General features: G+C 38.1%; 3 protein-coding genes across 5 annotated transcripts in view; 1 reads left to right on the top strand and 2 right to left on the bottom strand.

The window, feature by feature from the left end:
• LOC146326584 (alpha-1,3-mannosyl-glycoprotein 4-beta-N-acetylglucosaminyltransferase B) overlaps nt 1-213 on the top strand; it is a 30,553-nt gene extending 30,340 nt beyond the window's left edge. Inside the window, exon 15 of the mRNA XM_084718847.1 lies at nt 39-213. Coding sequence (XP_084574973.1) covers nt 39-56 — 18 coding nt within the window. The 3' untranslated portion in view covers nt 57-213. The remainder of the gene's footprint in view (nt 1-38) is intronic.
• A 1,059-nt stretch (nt 214-1,272) lies between these two features.
• Nucleotides 1,273-8,277, bottom strand: LOC146326585 (short coiled-coil protein B). 3 transcript variants are annotated; one of them, XM_084718850.1, is made up of 5 exons: nt 8,196-8,277; nt 7,023-7,091; nt 6,799-6,879; nt 4,885-5,023; nt 1,273-2,015 (listed from the first exon to the last, which is right to left on the bottom strand). In XM_084718850.1, the coding sequence occupies exons 2-5, from the start codon at nt 7,036-7,038 to the stop codon at nt 1,985-1,987; spliced, it is 267 nt and encodes an 88-aa protein (XP_084574976.1). In that variant the 5' UTR covers nt 7,039-7,091; nt 8,196-8,277; the 3' UTR covers nt 1,273-1,984. The 3 variants fall into 3 exon arrangements, with proteins under 3 accessions (XP_084574976.1, XP_084574975.1, XP_084574977.1); XM_084718849.1 differs by having other exon boundaries at nt 8,113-8,271; XM_084718851.1 differs by lacking the exon at nt 1,273-2,015 and having other exon boundaries at nt 4,067-5,023; nt 8,113-8,271.
• Nucleotides 8,278-9,644: 1,367 nt separating this feature from the next.
• Nucleotides 9,645-13,331, bottom strand: mgst2 (microsomal glutathione S-transferase 2). Its single transcript, XM_084718369.1, has 4 exons — nt 13,194-13,331; nt 11,448-11,547; nt 9,995-10,147; nt 9,645-9,849 (listed from the first exon to the last, which is right to left on the bottom strand). The coding sequence occupies exons 1-4, from the start codon at nt 13,252-13,254 to the stop codon at nt 9,741-9,743; spliced, it is 423 nt and encodes a 140-aa protein (XP_084574495.1). The 5' UTR covers nt 13,255-13,331; the 3' UTR covers nt 9,645-9,740.
• Nucleotides 13,332-13,761: the final 430 nt, after the last annotated feature.

Below are 13,761 nucleotides of genomic sequence, written 5' to 3' on the forward strand. Positions count from 1 at the left end.
AGGTTTGCTTAATGTTCACTCTTGTTCTTGTCTGTCAGATACTCATTAAAGTTTGATGACCACAGAGGACAGGAAACCACGCTCGCACTCTGCCGTCAGGCTGCTGGACACACTGTTCCCCCTGCTGGACAAACACTCTCACTACAGGGACTTGTTTATTTTATTTTATTTTTTTACACAGAGTACGTGAAGTGCCTAAACTAACTCACTGTGATCTATTTTGTATCGAAGTTGGTGAATTCTGAAGTGTGGAAGGGAATCCATGACCACACTGCTGGCTCAAGAGTTCATTGTTAAAACACTGTAATTTATTATATTTTGTTGTAACAAATAAAGAAAAAATATCCAGTACCACCTTGTCTTTTAAATATTTTAATGTCAGCTCTTCCGGCTTCCTTTCTTTTTTCTTTTTACCTAAAATTTCACAAAATACAAAACTGCAGTACAGGTTCCCAAAAGTATAAATAAGTCTTTACATAAGAATTGTACATATTGTTCCTCTTTTCGTCATGCTGAACAGAGGAAGTTGCACCATTGTCAGTAACAAGTAATCGGACTGGTTTAAAGTCAAAGGTGTGACATTTTACCTACAAACACGAGTCTGATACAAATTGTTTAAATGTGCTATAAAGGAACAAGGCTCTATTTGACTTATTGTCAGCAAATCCCATAAAAAGACCAAAAACATCAATTAGAATTTGGACAAAACTGTATTTTACTCTTCAGTTATGCTCCTTAAAAAGCAACTCTCAACTCTCTCAGACACACATAATTATATGTAAGACAAAGAACTACTTTCAAATTCATTATGCAATTCATTATGTTATTAAAGAGAACTAAGAACTATGTCACCACCATCAGCTTTAATGTATTTGTCCAAAAATATAAAGTTTACCAGTGTTTGAGCAGTATTACCGTTTTTTAAAAAACAGAAAGTGAGACAGGCGTTCTTCGGGTTTTTGTAAAAAATCTGACAGAGTTGATGTAAAGCTGAGACACAACTTCAAAGGGTCAAACAGTTTTTTAAAAAAGTTATCATTTTTGTTATCAGTAGGTATAGTTAGGTTGTTTTTTTTTATTTTGAGGGTTTTAACACATTTTTAAATTTGTGAATTATTGTCTGGGATAAGGGTTTCTGGCACAGAGCAAGTTTTCTTTTCTAAAGAATTCTGATGCATGTTGTGGCGTTTTCAGGCAATTTAACAACGAATTACACTGCCAAGATGCAGTGACAACAGACACTAGTGTTGAGGGAAGTGTCATATTAACTCTTACAATAGAGGCTTTACGCTGGTCTCTACTTTGCTAGCAGACACTGGGGGACGGTGAGACACAGGACCACAGGCCTTCATCTTCTACTCAGACACCACAGGAGAAACCAGAGTCCAGGCTGATCCAAGCTGTATTATTAACTCCGAACCAGGCAGGAGGTCCAGATTAATGAGCTGGTGGCAAAACTGGTGGATTTCTGACTCTGGTCTCTGCTTTTTTGTCAAAAAATACAATACACACCACTGAAGCGCCTACAGCTTCCCAACATCTTAACACCTGGAGGATCTCCCTCAGTTAACTTCCAAATCAACAAACAAGTCGATGTTAAGATGTGAAGAATACACTTTAGTTCAACACAGAGGGAGGACTGTCGTCAGTGTGGAATTTTTGATCTACAACAGAAACTTACAGGGTTACAAATGAAAGGAAGGAAAGGCTCCCAGAAGAGCTTCAGAAAATCTGAATTAAGTTGCAACAAACTTTAAAAGCAGTTCAATATGAAGAAAGATTCAATTCAAACCCCAGCTTAGTTCTTCCCCAAACATAAATTAAATTTAACTCTGTTGGTCCAACCCAGTCCAAATGTCCCACCCATTCTATTACTGCATTTTCCTCCTTTTTATACCAATTTATTCAGATCTTCCTTTGATTTTTCACCCGCCTGTGTGTACACTACTCTACCAATACTGAAAGAAGAGGGCAAAATGGTGAGTCACTTGTCCTTGCGAGCACCCTTAGTGACTCTGTGAGCATGTGAAATAGAAAACAGACGATTAGCTCAGAAAACATCACTGACAAGCATTTCATCAAAAAGGATCATCACTTTATTAAATCGAAGTCTTTTCAAATTAGCAACAAAAAAAACAGTATGTAAACAATGTTCAAATGCAACAGGGTTAAAGGTACTTCAAGACTTCATAGGTGATGTTTATGTAACATTTATGCATTAAACACAGTATGTATATTTGCTGATTTATTGAGAGGATAAACTGGACTTTGCCAGTTTAACAATTAGCACGTACACAAGACTTTCAGTTCGAATAAAAAAAGACACGTGGTCTTAACTTAAAAACTGCAACAGTGACGGTCACTGTTAACGTAGTGTTATTCACTCCCAACGTGCAAAAAGCAGCAATAACATGGCAACAAAAAAAGTGGCATTGGACTGAAATGACATAGACGGAACAAGTTCACAACGGGCCTTTAGACCCTCCTCTCTTTAGAGAGATCAGAAGCAGTAACAATAAAACCAGGTTAGAACAGATTTACTTGTTGTGTCTCAATTCGAATACTTCTGTTAGTTTGCTGTCATGTTCTCATTTGCGTAAGGCGCACATTTCGACAGGGTGGCGCTGTTTCAAATCGAGGAGAGTCATTGTACCTTTATCAGAAATGAAGAAATCGCGGCTCCTTCTTCTTCTTCTTCTTCTTCTTCTTCTTCTTCTCCTTCTCTGTGGGCGAACTGAAGCCTGCAGAGCCAGTTCTGATATAACCGATGCTATCAGAGAATATATGCTAATCCTCAGGAGCCGCAGTTGTTTGTTTGACACGAGTCGCTTCCGTGGACGCTTCTCGCTGTCATCACACCTAAAACCACGCCAGTAGCTGCCAGTAGTCCCTCCTAGGATGCTATTGGCTGCCACACAAGGTGACCTCTGTTTCTCAGGAGGTTAAAAATGCGCCATAATCGATAACGGGCCGGCCTTCCCTCCAATATGTTGATTTATATTTGATGTGTGGTACCACACCATTTTCGTTTTGCCGTAAATGTCAATGTAAATGCACTTACGCACCAAAAACATCAAGTGCAAGTACAGAAGTATGCAAACTGAGACACAGCAACTGTTGCTATGGCAGAGGCAACAATAATACTAATAAATAACAAAAAGGGATTTTTCTCCACTTTTTTTTCTCCCTCATTTGAAACAGTCAGATTCTCCTGTCCTGTGGGGAGCCAGCAGACAAACACACTTCTCTTCTGCAGCCTGCAGGCGCCCCCACCAACCAGCAGAAGTGTCGGGTGCAATGACAGACATGATCCCTCACCGGCTTCCCACCAGGAAACACCGAAAATAGTGTTTCGTCGAACCGGAGCCGAAACGCCCGAGGAGAAAAACGAAGTGTGACGTAAACATTTGAACTCTATAAAAGTCTGAAGAATGGGAGCTGTGGGTTTGAGGGGTTTTTTTTTGTTCTGGGTGGTGGAGAAGGCGGAGGATCAATAACTTCACCAGTTCCAAACATCTCTGTGAGCAAGTGAACATCTGACAGCATGGCTCAGCATGATCTGGACTTGGGTTGCAACTAACAACAGTTATTTTCACTGTTGATTAATCTCCCCAGTATTTTCTCAATTAATCAATTGATTAATCCTAACAGGAAAAAATCAGCCCAAACCTGTGAAGCAGACAAATGTATTTTCAAGTCATTCCTCTAACAATTACTTTCATTATCGATTAATCTGTCAATCATTTTCTGCAGTAAGTGATTAGTTGTTTGGGCCATAAAATGTCAAAAAAGGGTGGAAAACATCAGAGCTGATTATTATCATGATGATGTTGATTTGTTATTGTTAGAGTTGGCTTTGCATCATTAACTACACAAACTGCCAAAGTAGTGTGTGAAAAACGTTAAATATCCCAAGAAGACGACTGCAGGCTGTGGGGGCAGAATTAGCTATTAGCATGTAGCGATGTGGTCAGAGCCATGGGTTGTTATAAAGCAGTGGACTGTTTTGCACAGGAGTATTTATGATCATGTTCTTGTAAAAACTGTTAAATTGACTTTTAAATGTTAATGGAGTTTTGCAGGCAATTTACAGTCTATGGCTCCAACTCACTGTTTGGACTGCTATAATCGTTTTTGCAGGTGCAATGTCTACGTATTCCTCCTTTAAAATCAATACTTTGTTATTGTGCTGTGAGGGTACAGCCTATATTTATTTTCTGACTGCTCAGCCAACGACTGACTAAATAAGACTTGTGCACATTAAATGCGCAGTGGTAAACCCGATTCAAGAAGCAGGCCAGTTTTTAACCACAGTAGCTCAGAAACAGAACTCAAACTCTGCGCTTCTTTTCACGCTGGTCTGCTGTTCACTCACGACACAGCTGGATGTTTGGAACTGGGAGAAGATCTGAGGATCACACAGCTGCCCATCTACGAGCACCTGTTTGGAGTCGGGTCTGCCGTCAGGTCAGTCGGGTCTGTCCGGGACCGAACATGTTTGGGTCGAGAGGTCGAGTTTGATGTGGATCTGAGCTGCAGCTGACTGAAGTCTAAAACATGCCTCTGTGCACACAGATGTAATCAGGGGCTTCGCAGGTTTATCAGCTCACACCATGCACATCTGCTATCTGGTTTCACTTCAATTCAATGTGATCAAAGCAACACTGCCACCTAGTGCACATTTTCAGATAAGGACAAGCAGACTCAAACATGTTTTAGGCTTCAGCAGTGATGAGAAGAATCAAGAGTCCATGGTGTTAATGATCGGATTGCAGTCATCCAGGACGGTTTGGGTTCACATTATGGAATGTGTGTGCGTGTGTTTGTGTGTGTGTGTGGGGAGGGGGGGGGTTCTAGCTCAAGGCTCTCCAAGGTTCTCCTTACTTTCGTTTGCTCTTGGTGTCGGTGGTCTGGAAGACACTGGAGGCAGACATGAGGTTCTCAATGTACTGACCCAGGACCTGGTTCTCCGACTTCAGCTTCAGGTTCTCCTCTTTGACGGCGTCCACTCGGGCAGACAGGTCTGAACACACAAACACACTCATTAGAAACGGTGCACACAATCAGAATAAAATGTACACAAAAACAGCAGAGCTTTGACTGAAAGTTGATGGAGCCGATCTAGTTTGATTTTCTGCCATCAAGTTATTTTGCATATTTGTTATCCTCAGTACAAAGTGACTTTTTTACATCCAGTGTTACTTGGTGTCAGTATTTTAACAATGACTACTAGAAATTGTTGCAACATTATCTAATGTTCCTTCCCCACAACTGCTTTTAGTCACTTTTAGCGCTTCAGTGTCGACTATATCTTCCTAAATATTTAAAATCTGCAATGTATATATACGTACTTATATAATTATACCTGCTCAAAATGTTTCAATCAGATGTTACTGTGATATAAACACAGTAAACTGAGTATTTTTGAGTCGTGGACAAAACAAGACGTTTGAGGATGTTACATTGAGCTTCAATCAACATTTTCTGACATTTCATGGATTAAACAATTTATCGGTTAATTGATTAATCAATGATGAAAATAATCAATAGCTGCAGCCCTAAAACACTTAATTAGGCAACAATTTCACCATATCTTATATTGAGGTAACCCGAAAGTAATGGAAAGTAAGTTACTTTAAAATCAAAATAAAATTTTAATTTTACTTAAGGTAAGTTATCTGAGATCATTTGGACAGCTTTTGGATATTTTGACACTGTTCTGTTAAAACACTGCATTGTTTGTGAATGCATCCAACAGAAACACCATCCTCTGTTCCTGCTCACTTGAAATATCATATCAGTTGTTATCAGTGCCGGTTTACATAAGTTCACGCCTGACCTGTCAAGAGTGTGAGACAAAGAGACAAAGGCTCTGTTCATTCTGAAAAGAGGTTGGGCCAGCAACACCCTTGTGATAGTTAAACAACTGCAGCTGATGGAATCACTGAAATCCATTTTTGTTGACGTACTTTTTGAAAATTTGTTCAAAGGACCGGTGTGTAGGATTTCGTGGTTTCAGAATGCGACCAACTCTTCTCACCCTTCCCTTCCAAGCGTGTAAGAAAACATGAGGTGGCTGTGAAAACGCAAAAAAGGCCAAATTAAGAGCTGGTGTTTGGTTTGTCTGTTCTGGGCTGCTGCAGAAACATGGCAGTGCAACATGGTGGTAGAAAAGGAGTCACTCCCTCTGTAGATACAAAGGGCTCATTCTGATGAAACAAAAACACAAGGATTCTTATTTACAGCCAATTATATACTAATGAAAACAGACTACGTAACCCTGTTACATGTTTTCCATTGCTCCCCAGGCCTGTCCATTTTCTGCAATATTCTGCTAATAAAGCTCCCTAAATCTGTATGGATCCTCTTGTTCTTCACACCATGGTCATATCTAGTTGAAGTGTGAAAGCTACAGCAGATAATGATGTCTTTTAGCAAAAAAAAAGTAGAGACGTCGTTCTGCCTGTTTGGCTAGATATCAGGTCTGGGCTACAAGTCTGCCTTAAAGCAGCTGGAAATCCACAACAGCCTTCTAACGATGTCATTTAGAGTCTCATGTACATATAAGGAAGCTTACAGTTAGTATTAGAAATCACTTTTAATCCCAGGGTCGCTGATATCATCATTATTTTTACTATTTTAAGCCAAATTTCCAGAGGCTTTGATGATTTGTGCTTATTTCACTTCACCAGGATATTAAAATGGAAGAACTGGTCACCTTTACTGCTTGTATTTGACAAATGGGTAGTTTAAACCGTTGACTGTCAGTGTGTGTCTGTGCTCGTGCGCTCTTCTTACCCTCTAAAGTATGTTGAAGCTCCAGCACCTGGTTGATGAGCCTCGTCTTCTCTTCCAGCTCAGCCTGGTTCTCCATGTCACCTGCAGCCATGTAGAGGGACAGTCAAACACCAGGACTGACTGACTGACTGACTGCAACAATCAGGAAACGTTACGCTTGGTTGTGTGTGTGTGTGTGTGTGTGTGTGTGTGTGTGTGTGTGTGTGTGTGTGTTGTCGTCTCACCATCGTCTGAGCTCATGGTGAAATACTCGTCTTCCTTTTTGGAATGCAGGGCTGCGACTCTAAGGAACACTGCAAGATTTAGGACACATAAATCATTTAAGCCTGATCGTGTATGTGTATGTAAATTTACACACAATTATATTTCTAATATCCAGAATATCCATTCATATTCAATTTTCCAAACAACTTTTAATTAAAATAATAGTTAGGTGCAACCCTGGTAATGACATAGCAAACATGTTCTATTAGACTAGAAGGACATGAATTACTGATATCTGCAATATATACAGCCTCGCTATTACATTAAAAGTTAAAAACAGACACCTTACACCTTGTAAGGATTTTTAGATATCTTAAAGTTAATCTCAACTAATACATCACAGTTGTGGTCATCTTGAAATACACGTTCCACTCGTAACAATGTCATTGTAGATATTTTTCAGAACGAATTCTGAGTGAGAATACAGTTTTGACCAGGAGAAATGCACTTATGGGCAACAAAGATAAGATGACATAAAGTAATGTGGTTAAGTTAAATGTTACTAGCAAATAAGCTAATTAATAAGAATAAATGTACTAAAAATGCTATTTATTTGTATGGCGAATTTGATTTGAGAACATTATGATTTACAAAAATCCCCTCATGATTTAATATATAGGTATATGGTACATATATTTGACACAAGAAAATAAAGTGTAGTTTTTTTAAAATGTAGTTCCATATGACTACCTCAACATGCAAAGCGATGCATCGCGGTTGAATGACGTCACATCACATACTACGCGTTTCGAGAGTAAAAAAAAATGAATTAAATTATTAACCTGGATCAAAGCTACTAAGGACGGAGAACAACGGCCCACACACACAGAGAAGTACAGTGTGTTTGACTTGCTTTAACTCTAGTGAGCTACTGTTAGCATGTTAGCTCCCCGTGTCAGAAGAGGCCAGCTGGTGACAACACAAACAAACCTGAGCAGGCCCGATGCTAACTGACTGTTAGCATGCTAATGCACACTAGCCGGAGGCTTAAAATGCTGCACAGAATGACGCTACAGCGAATAAACAACACCGTGAACACGCAACACATACCGTACGACGTGAAAAGCACGAACTGCTGCTCTGAAATGCCGAATTTCGACAGAAAAATGTAAAGGATTTGTGTAATTTCTCACAGCTTGTGTTCCAGGGTAGTTGTGTTCAGTATGAGCAGCTCACCACCATCAGGTCAGTACAGCGGGCAGCCGCCAGGGGGCGACAGGACACCGCGAGGAAAATACACCAACATACTGCAACCGTAATTAATTAACCTTCTAATTATTAACCATAGACCGCAGCTATATTGATTATTGTCGATAGACTATGATATTGTAGAGTATTCAATATTTTGTTAAAACATTCATAAGATATTTGCATACTGTGTGTTGTATATGCACGACTATCTAAAATGCTATAAGTGCACTATGTACATGATATAGTATGCCTCTTTATTTTTGTACTAAGAAACTTTAAAGGAAAATTAGAAAATTAATTTTAAGTTTAAGACAATGAAAACACAGTTTATTTCACGTAAATCAACCCTGAATTCGTTTGGTTTTATGATGGGAAGACCATGTTGAAATTTGAAGAGTCGCTGTGCAGGGGAGAAATATTCCACAGTATATTTATTGTAACCAGGTTTGGGGAGTAACAGATTACATGTCACAGGATTATGTAATGTGGATACAAAAAAGGTAATTTTATTCCATTGCAGTTAAATACACAAATATGTAAAAATATGTAATCAGATTACAGATGCATTTAGCAAAAATAGGGATATTAGCAGTATGGCAATTTTAAAATAAAGAACAATATACTACCATACACAGTGTACACACAGCTGCCAATTCATTATCATGGCCTCTTGTGAAAAAAGCTTCACAGGGTGGAAATTCCACTATTTTTGTCTTTAAATCTACCAGTATTTCAATTGACAAGATTGTGACAGGATTAATTGTTTAATTTTTTGTTTTGAGTAGTTTTATCAGAAGAAAAAGTCAAAATTCTCAGATTTCAGCTTCTTAAATGTGAATATTTCCTGGTTTCTTTACTCCTCGCCGACAGCAAAGTGAATATCTTTGAGGTGTGAACAAAGCAAGACATCTGAGGACATCATCTTGGACTTACATTAACATTTTTCACCATTTTCTGACATTTTCTGGACCAAACAACTAATCACTTAATTGAGAAAATAATTAACTAATTAATCAATGGTGAAAATAATTGTTAGTTTCAGCCCTAAAACACTAGATTAGGCTAAACAATTTCACTATATATTTATAGTAAGGTAATCAAAGAGTAACATTAAGTAAAAAAAAAAAAACATTACTTTAATATTGTGATACTTGGACTACAGTTTTTAACAAGTAATTACTAACTGTATTGGAATACATTTTTAAAGTAACCCTCCCAAACCTGATTATAATACAGAACTACACGACAGACTGTGGTTTGTGTTATTTTTTTACTGTGAAAAATGAGACACCAGAGGCCAACACTGTTCCATAAAGCATGTCAGATTAAAGGTAACTGCGAGGTTACAAGAACAATCCATTTTTGTAGAACATGATGGTTGATAGATAGATGAGCATCCTGTGAACAATCCTATTTCTGAAATAATTCCACAGGCCTGCCATTTAACTGGTTGCTCTGCATCATTAGGAGGTGTGGAGGCGAAATCTTCAGAGGTGGATGTGAAAGTACTTGTGTAGTATTCCACGCAGTATCCCAATCAAAACCAGTAGAGCCATAATGCCATAGACAGCCAGAGTCAGGTAAAAACCAGGTAACCTGTGAACCAGGAAGCACTCAGTCACTCACTCTGGATGTCACTGTCAGGACAACATTTTATGTACATAAAGTAATACCTGTCAAAACATGTCACACATTTAGATATTTTATTTAAAAAAATTATAGTATCAATTAGATAAATTACCTCTTCTTGGTAGACTTGATGTATCCGGTGACATATATCTGTCGGGCGATGATGTACACCAGTCCTCCTGCAGCTGCAGCCGCCTCACTGAAGAAGACGCCGCAGGTCCACAGAATCACCATGAACACAGGGTAACACTCCACGCAGTTCTGACTGCACACACACACACACACACACACCACAACACAGCCAGGGTCAGGAGGCTTACTTTAAAAATGTAGTCTGATACACTTACTGATTATCTGTTAAGGAAATGTAATCCAAGTATCACAATATTAACATATGTAACCTGATTACTTTGTTACTTTTGGGTTAACTTAATATAGGATATGGTAAAATTGTTTAGTCTAATATAAAGATTGTTTTCATCATTAATTTATCTGTTTTGGTCCATGAAATGTCAGAAATTTGTGGAAAATGCAGATCAGAGTCCAAGAGGACGACCTCAAATGTCTTGTTTTGTCCACACCTCATATTCAGTTTACTGTCAGAGAGGAGTAAAGAAACCAGAAAATATTTACATTTAAGAAGCTGAAATCGAAGAACTTTTTATAATTTTAATTAAGAAATGACTTAAAACAATCAATCAGTTATCAAAATAGATGAAGATTAATTTAATAGTGGATTAATAATAGATTAATGGTTGCACCTTCATATTGGTTGACTGATTGATTTACAGACAAAAAATAGTGAAATTTCCACCCAGTGAAGCATTTTTTCACTAGAGGCCATGATAATGAGCTGGCAGCTGTGTGTACACTGTGCATGACTGTATATTATTCTTTATTTAAAAATTGTAATAACACTAATAATCCACATTTTTATTAAATGTTTCTGTAATGTGATCTTTTTATCTGTAACTGTAATGGAATACAGTTACACTGTTTTGTATCCAGATTATGTAATCCTCTTTACATGTAATCTGTTGCTCTCCAAACCTGTTAGTTTTGCATGTATTTGATATTTAATGGAGGCGCTGATTTGGACAAGTTCAAATTTTGGCCTGATGATGGAGCTAGATGGCAAATTAAGGGATCACCAAAGATATTATCATTATAATTATTAAGTCTGTGGGAGACATGAAAGTCTGTACTACTTTTCATAACAATCCATCCAATGGCTGTTGAGTGAGGGTCTCATTTCCAGCACAAATGTCAAACCCATGATGATGCTCAAGGAAATATCAGCCAAAGCCAGAGGGATTTGTCCTCTGGGGACACAAATGTCTACAGGAAAAAAAAAGTAGTGGAGAGGGATATAACAGTTTGTCTGTAGCTGCTTAATGCTTTGCTATTCATGTGCTAATATATTTTGCAGGTATTTAACACAATTGAGCACATTAGTATAATCATATTATTGAGTCTGTGACGTGCTGCTGACAGATGTCTTTTGAGTGTCATATCAGTGGGAATATGACTTTATGATGTAAGGTTTTGAAAAGATGTCTTCTTACTGTGCGCGGAAAGTCCTCTCAAACTCTGGAGGTCCAGTGACAGCAGGAGGCAGGACCTTATGGGCCATCCTGGACAAACCAACTCGCCAGGCAAAGTAGGCTAAAAAGGAGGCGGTGGGAGACGGTGGGGTTTGAGCCTCTTTAAATAACTCAAACAAAACATTATACTGAACGTTAACGCAGAGTATGTTGCTGCAACACCAGAAAAATAAAAATGGATCAGGATAATGTTATAATGCAAAAAGTTTATTGTTATAACAAGATGTTTTTCATGTTCTAAGAAGATATTTTGTTATGACCAGGGCTGGGAGGGTTACTTTGAAAATGTATTTTGATACAAATACTGATTAGTCAGTAACCTAATCCAAGTATCACAATATTAAATAATGTAACTTGATCACTTTGTTACTTTTGAATTATCTTTAACGTAAGCAGTTTGTCTGTGTAATTAAAGTTTGTGGTTGATCTATGTAGCTTTCGTTTAGTTTGTGTAGCTAACATTAGCAGTGATCTGTGTAGCTAATATTAATGGTTGGTCTGTGTAGCTAACATTAGCATTGATCTGTATAGCTAGAGTTCGCATTTGGTCTGTGCAGCTAACGTTAGCATTGATCTGTGTTGCTAGAGTTCGCATTTGGTCTGTGCAGCTAACGTTAGCATTGATCTGTGTTGCTAGAGTTCACATTTGGTCTGTGCAGCTAACGTTAGCATTGATCTGTGTAGCTAGAGTTCGCATTTGGACTGTGCAGCTAAAGTTAGCATTGATCTGTGTTGCTAGAGTTCGCATTTGGTCTGTGCAGCTAACGTTAGCATTGATCTGTATAGCTAGAGTTCGCATTTGGTCTGTGCAGCTAATGTTAGCGGTTGGTCTGTGTGGCTAAAGTCAGTGCTTGGTCTCTGTAGTGTAAGTAATGTTAATGCTAAGATTGGCAGTTTGTCTGATTAGCCAACATAAGCAGTTGGTCTGTGTAGCTAACATTAGCGGTTGGTTTTACCTGTAATTATTTAAAATTTGTAATCCAGCTAATAATCCCCATTTTTAACTATATGCAACCATAATCTGATTATGCCTTATTTTTTTGTAACTGAATGCAGTTACCCTTTTATGTATGCTAATTACTTAATTCTGTTACATGCAATCTGTATCTTGTGAAAATTTAAATATTTTGTAATGTTATTTATCAAGATTCTTGTTACTATAATGAGGTTCTGTTATAACATAAAACATTTCATGCTTTAACTTGATCATATGACATTAAGTTATCACATTTTAACATAACAAGATAAACCATATATTGTTAAAACAAGAAAAGCTCCTTTTTATAACACGGTAAGTTTGTATGTCAATAACTTGAAAATCTCATTCAGTGACAAACATCTTGTTATAATAATAAACTTTTCATGCCATAACATGATCCACTTTTATTTTTCTGGTGTGGCAGCAGTACACTGTCATAACAAAGGAATCCAAGAAACACAAGATGGTTTTCAGTCTGTTACTTTCCTAATTTAAGTTAAAATCTCAGTCTCAGTGGTCTAATCTGTGATGCAATGAATCAGAGCATAAAAGAAAATTGTTCTATAAGATGTTGCTGCAGAATTTCTCGTACAGTTTCTACTCAAGAACCCAAGAACACTCCACCAGTGATAAGGGAGTGTGAGCAGACTGCTTGGCAAAAACCCACGACTCCCACTACTGGACAAATATGTATGAAGTAGGTACGTATGCAGACATTTTTAGCTCACCCATTTGCAGGGCAGACAGAAGAGACACTGCGGCCAACAAATAAGGGGAGTCTGTTCCCATCGTTCTGCTGAAAAAGTAGCTCTCCGTACTGTTTTTCCTCTAGTACAAAAGTAAGCTTTACATAACAGGCTGGAGATACTTCCTGAGGGAAAGCAGCTTTAGCACATCCCACAACAAGTGCCGTCACGTTGGGTTATTAAAGCCCTGCCCTGCTCCTATTTAACAGACGAGAGAAGGGATGTAAACCTTATGTAAACCTATAAAATTACGCACCTGGATGCATATGACTTTGAAAAACTCTGTACAGGGCTCCTGGTGAACAAAATAACAAAATGGCAAACTAAAGAGCTCAACACAGACACACACTCAAAGGTGCAATTTTTAAGAATTTTAGTGTAACACTGTCAAAGATTAACTAAAATTGTCAACAGATGTGAAGAAATAACAGTTTGAGACATTATGTCAAAGACATTATGTATTGTGTTGCAGCGATATCTACTTAAGTTAGCATGCTAAGCAGCTAGCCCCGTCCCATCCTGTCCAGTGTCGTTTGGGATGGTTTCTTTA

The sequence above is a fragment of the Lutjanus erythropterus genome, chromosome 5 (genome assembly GCF_056507025.1).
Source record: "Lutjanus erythropterus isolate fLutEry1 chromosome 5, fLutEry1.hap2, whole genome shotgun sequence".
Taxonomy (NCBI): Eukaryota; Metazoa; Chordata; class Actinopteri; order Lutjaniformes; family Lutjanidae; genus Lutjanus; species Lutjanus erythropterus.

Coding starts and splice junctions, on each gene's coding strand:
- LOC146326585 (XM_084718850.1), bottom strand. Junction 5,024..6,798: donor GCTTCAACATACTTTAGAGG/GTAAGAAGAGCG, acceptor TTGTGTGTTCAG/ACCTGTCTGCCCGAGTGGAC. Junction 2,016..4,884: donor GACACCAAGAGCAAACGAAA/GTAAGGAGAACC, acceptor ACATGCTCACAG/AGTCACTAAGGGTGCTCGCA.
- mgst2 (XM_084718369.1), bottom strand. CDS start 13,254: ATGGGAACAGACTCCCCTTATTTGTTGGCCGCAGTGTCTCTTCTGTCT. Junction 11,548..13,193: donor TCTGTCTGCCCTGCAAATGG/GTGAGCTAAAAA, acceptor CCTCCTTTTTAG/CCTACTTTGCCTGGCGAGTT. Junction 9,850..9,994: donor ATCAAGTCTACCAAGAAGAG/GTAATTTATCTA, acceptor CCTGGTTCACAG/GTTACCTGGTTTTTACCTGA.